The sequence below is a fragment of the Fragaria vesca genome, unplaced genomic scaffold (assembly GCF_000184155.1).
Source record: "Fragaria vesca subsp. vesca unplaced genomic scaffold, FraVesHawaii_1.0 scf0512955, whole genome shotgun sequence".
In the NCBI taxonomy this organism is placed as follows: Eukaryota; Viridiplantae; Streptophyta; class Magnoliopsida; order Rosales; family Rosaceae; genus Fragaria; species Fragaria vesca.
This window is the reverse complement of record NW_004443396.1, coordinates 22,407-27,645: the sequence shown is the minus strand read 5'-3', so window position 1 is coordinate 27,645 and position 5,239 is coordinate 22,407. Positions and strand designations below refer to the sequence as shown.

Genomic DNA, 5,239 nt, shown 5'->3' with positions numbered 1-5,239 from the left:
AGTCTATTAGTTTAGGTAGTGGGACTAGAACCTCAAATGAATCCCAAAGAATGCAACAATCAATATGACAATAATGTTTATGACTATAATCAATGTGCAGAAGTCGGTGATTATCCATCTAGTTGGATTCATCCTTACTATTCACTTATAGGGGAAACAATCGGTTGCTCCAAAAAAATTATCATATATATATATATATGATATATATATCATGACTCTTCCACTAAGGGATCTTTTTTTTTTACATATATGAAAGATGGGGGAGTTACACCAACTTTTTGATCATAAAATCACATCTCCACCGTTCAATATGTAGTTCTATATGAGTATATCACTTCTGTAAATTTTCAGAAATTTTGGTGATCGTTAAGGCATTCAAAACTACGATTTATAATTATAAGCATGAACGGTTCATGTTTGACAGATTTGGTTCGTTCAATGATTTAATCTTCTTGACACCTTAACGATCACTAAATTGGTTGAAAATTTGCAGAATTGATCTATATATAAGGACCAACAAACTGAACGGTGGAGATTTAAAAATATAATAAAAAAGTAGGTGTAATCCCCCATCCCTCATATATGTAAAAAAAAAAAAAGATCCCTTAGAGGAAGGGCCATGATATATATATATATATATATATATATCTCAATAGTAATCTAATTGAATTTGGCCTTTAAGTGGTTTAATTTCTTGTATCACACACATCAATTAATATAGATGACTGATGAAGATATGATATGAGAATATGAGTAATTCAAAACCAAAAGTTTAATTTGGTGGGCATCAATATATGTAATACAACTTTTATTTTCATCGATAATTTTAATTAAGCAGCTAACTAATTGTTCTATGTCAATGTGACGATTCATTTTCTGTTTTAGTATAACGACCTCGGTAATAACTGATAAGTTCAGTTGATAAAGTGGTATCGTAACTTGTTTTCCTTTAACTTTCAATTCCAGACTTGTCGTTTCTAATATTTCCTGGAAATTAATGGAAACACATATAGACATGCATAAAAATATATATGATCATGACGCGGATGGTAAGCGATTAACTATCAGTATCACTAGGTATGCATGCATATTGGAATCAAACTTGGAATATACGTAGCTTACCATCACATACCATTAGTGTCACATCTCGACTCTTAATTTTTACCCTAATCACTTGCATGGTGTTAGCAGGAGTTTTTACCGTCTTCGTTAATGATTTTATAGTTTCTAGGACCTTAGAGATGTTTAATAGGACGTTTATTATGGGGAAAATTTTACGTTGGAGAAATGGTTGAAGGCGGTAAAAAAGGTAAATTTTGAGTAGTAAAAGGTAAATTTATATTAGGTGTTGTTTTTGGGTATAAGGAGTTGGACCGGTTTGGGAAAAAGCCCAAACATCTTTTTTTTTTCTCTTCTCTCTCTCTTCTTCCTCGATTCTCTTCCTCCCTGTCGGAGATCACCGCCCCGTCCGCCGTCGTTCGGCCAAGCTGGGTTGCCGCTCCGGTCCTGTTCGAACCGCCGCCGCCTCCTCTCTCCTCCTGGGTTGGTGAGCGGACCAGTCACGCCGCCGATCAGGAGAAATCTCCTCCGAGAGGCTCGGCTGCTCTCTCGCCGGAGCTCCCTCCTCCGGCCGCCATAGCCGGCGATTTTGGCTCTTCTTGTAGCTCTCATCTAGGGTAGCAATCCCTCAAAAGGAATCGGCTCAATTCGATCTTGGTAAGGAGAAATGTATAATTGAAGTTCTAGGGCTCAATTTAATGTTTTGGTTCGATTACCTTATCTAGGCTTGGAATTGGTGTTTGTGCTAGTTAAGAAAGTTGTTGTGCGTGTGGAAAGAAATGTTGTGTCAAATTTTAGTGGCTATTGGAGGTGGTCGGAGAATCCCTGGCCGGCCGCCGCCGCTGCCGGGAGAGCAGACGGTGGTGCTGCCGTGTTGAAGGGTTTTTATGGGTTTTTACTTTTTAGGTTGTATTTGAAGGGAGGAGTTTAATAATGTTAAGTTTCAGAATTTTGGTGAAGTTTTGGATAGGTTTAGGATTTTTCATAGATTGGTGAAATATACCATTAGTTTAGGATTTTTCAAAGATAGGTTTAGGATTTTTCAAAGTTTGAGAATTTTCCATTACTAGCCCCAAGTATTTTTTTTTGATAGTATTAACGACGGTATCCTCAAAGGCTTTCCAGCCCCAGAGACTAATCCGTGCCGAGGGATTATGGCAGAACTCTTCCTCCCCCTGGCCAACAAGAATAAATTGAGATTTAACTCCAATTAGCGTCGGTTGGGATTTGAACCTGGGTATGGAGGTTCCACACCTAGGCTCTTACCTACTCGACCACTTGTGGTGGTTATTACTAGCCCCAAGTATGAAATATACCAATAGTCCATTACTGGCCCGAGGGGTCTTCCTCAAGTTGTGGGAACTATTCTTGCCTTACAAGTTTAACCGAAGGTATGCATGCATCCTCAAATTTCCATCAACTCTCGCCAAATATGTTCATCAAATGATGCGACAAGACTACTCTGTGTTGGTGTGAAAATGGCATTTTCACAAGAAATGATTGTCTAATTAAACACATTCAGATTTATATATTGGACTGCATTGCTCGCTCGATTAGCTAGCTAAGATTGAACTGTTTTTTCATCAGGGATGTTCAACCTGACGATGTTTCGATAAAGATCACACACTGCGGAGTTTGTTATGCTGAGGTCGCTTGCCCAAAGAACAAACATGGAGATGCAACCTATCCTATGGTGCCTGGGTAAGTAAATATCATAAATGGCCAAGTATATATTCAAGTGGTTTATTTGAGTTCTTATCTGGTATATTAATATTGAACTTCAAATTAACAACAGACATGAGATTGTTGGCATTGTGCAAGAGGTTGGTCCAAATGTTCATCGCTTCAAAGTTGGAGACCATGTTGGAGTTGGGGCTTATACCAACTCATGTAGAGATTGTGAGTATTGTAACGATGGCCTAGAGGTTTACTGTGATAAAGGAGTAGTGTTAACTTACAATCGGTTTGATTACGACGGCACCCTCACCCATGGAGGTTTTTCCACGTTCACTGTTGTCCATGAAAGGTAAGTATTACTATTTGCTAGCCAAGTCGATCTACATTTCCAGTCGATGAAGCAACTGTGTTTAGTAATCTTATTTTGTCACGAAACTATAGGTACTGCTTCAAAATACCAGAGGACTACCCCTTGGCTTCAGCAGCACCACTGCTTTGTGCTGGCATTACTGTTTACTCTCCCATGATGGACCATAAGATGAACAAACCTGGTAAATCCCTAGGGGTCATCGGCCTCGGTGGTCTTGGTCACATGGCTGTGAAATTCGGCAAAGCCTTCGGACTCAAGGTGACCGTTTTCAGCACAAGCATGTCTAAGAAAGATGAAGCTCTAACTGTTCTTGGAGCTGACAGCTTCGTGGTCTCGTCTGACCAAGACCAGATGAAGGTAGTAGAATCATGCATTTGACAACAACATAAACTCCAACGCTGAACCATGACAATTTCAAGACTTAAAATCGGCTTTTTTTTTTGTTCGAATGCAGGCACTGGCTAAGTCACTTGACTTCATCGTTGACACAGCATCTGGTCATCACCCGTTCGACTTGTACATGTCAGTACTGAAGACTGCTGGTGTTCTAGTCCTTGTGGGTGCCCCAAGTGAAATCAAATTGAACCCTATGAGCCTTCTTATAGGTACTTATTGTAGTAGTTCATTTTACATGAGCAATTCTCATATATATTACTTGTCATTTTAAGTTTTACATAACTGTTTCATTCATGAAGTTGAGGTATCTTTGTAATTTTGTGATCAGGTAAGAGATCAATTACCGGTAGCGCATCAGGTGGTACGAAACAGATTCAAGAAATGTTAAACTTCTGTGCTGCTCACAAGATATATCCAAACATAGAAGTTGTTCCAATTCAGTATGTGAATGAAGCTATTGAGAGGCTCATAAAGAAGGATGTCAAGTACCGCTTTGTGGTAGACATTGGAAACTCCCTGAAATGAAGATCATTGCAACAATATATGAGCATATAAATATGAAGTCTTTAAACTTGATGTAATAGGGATTTGGTGTTCTTTAAGTTTTTTCTTCTTTTTTATATGAATAAGTGGCTGGAACTTTGAAGGATTAAATCAAAATAATGTGAATGAGATGCATTTCTTTCCGGTCTTGATTTGAAATTAGGGTATCAATTTGGTGGTTGGTTCCACTGACCAAAACACTGACTGATCTGCACCAACGTCACACTTCTGGTTCTTCCTTAAAAACAAAAAGATCACCAAGCTTCATATGAACAAAAATTAGCACTAGTTATAAATCAGAAACAGACGACTCACACTTACACATAGGTCACGTTTGGCAATCCACGGCGCTGCAGGAAGAGGTTTGCTGGAATGTAAGAGAATGTATCGTTTGAGGAGATTGTTTTGCTTCTAAAAAGAATAAGCTTAATTTTGTCTAAAATTTTAGATTTGGCAATTCTATTCATACCTCTCAACAACATTTTGTTGAGTTGGTGTAGATGAAGGAAGACGCGATCCAAAGTGCGAAGAAGAAATAGCATCCTCGAACCATTCTCAGATTGGCAGCATATAGAATTGTAATGGCACATTATCTTCGATATCATCTCTGTAATAGAAACTTGTTTGTGTACTTTCTAGTCTAGTTTAGAAACTTTCATAACAAAACGGGGTACAGAACCGATTCCATCCCCTGTTAAGTACCAATGCTTTATCGAGTGACTGTTGTTTTAATCTTTGGAAAGTCTTAGGTGTGTCTTTTTAAAGCAATTGTTGTTAAATACCATTGCAATTGGTTTGTGTAGTACTTGTGATAAATTGGGAATGCAAAGTCTGTTTTCTCAATAATACCGGCTTGTCTTAGATGATTTGATGTCACTATTTCCCCTACTGCTATTCTGCTAACACTGTGCAGCACTAGTCATAAATTGGGAATGCAACGTTTCTTCTTCCAAATATTTCTAATTATTATAGGCGTTCAATCTATTATAAACTTCATAAAACGATACGTTTTGATAATTTTACTCAACTTATACAAAATTGTCTTAAAACGACAATTAAATAGGTAGTGATTTAGAAAGCTTTTTCTTTATCGATGGTGATCGGTTATGGTATGCATCGCGTTACTTGGTTAATACGTTTATTAAAAAAAATATTAGAGTAATTAAATTGAATCATGTACCAAAATGAAGCTTT

General features: G+C 37.8%; 1 protein-coding gene across 1 annotated transcript in view; it reads left to right on the top strand.

Annotated features, from left to right (window-relative positions):
* LOC101311931 (probable cinnamyl alcohol dehydrogenase 1-like) overlaps positions 1 to 4,027 on the top strand; it is an 8,389-nt gene extending 4,362 nt beyond the window's left edge. The window contains exons 3-6 of the mRNA XM_004309435.1: positions 2,855 to 3,085; positions 3,178 to 3,463; positions 3,561 to 3,711; positions 3,831 to 4,027. Of these exons, the coding sequence (XP_004309483.1) occupies positions 2,855 to 3,085; positions 3,178 to 3,463; positions 3,561 to 3,711; positions 3,831 to 4,027 (865 nt within the window). The remainder of the gene's footprint in view (positions 1 to 2,854; positions 3,086 to 3,177; positions 3,464 to 3,560; positions 3,712 to 3,830) is intronic.
* The last annotated feature ends 1,212 nt before the right edge of the window (positions 4,028 to 5,239 follow it).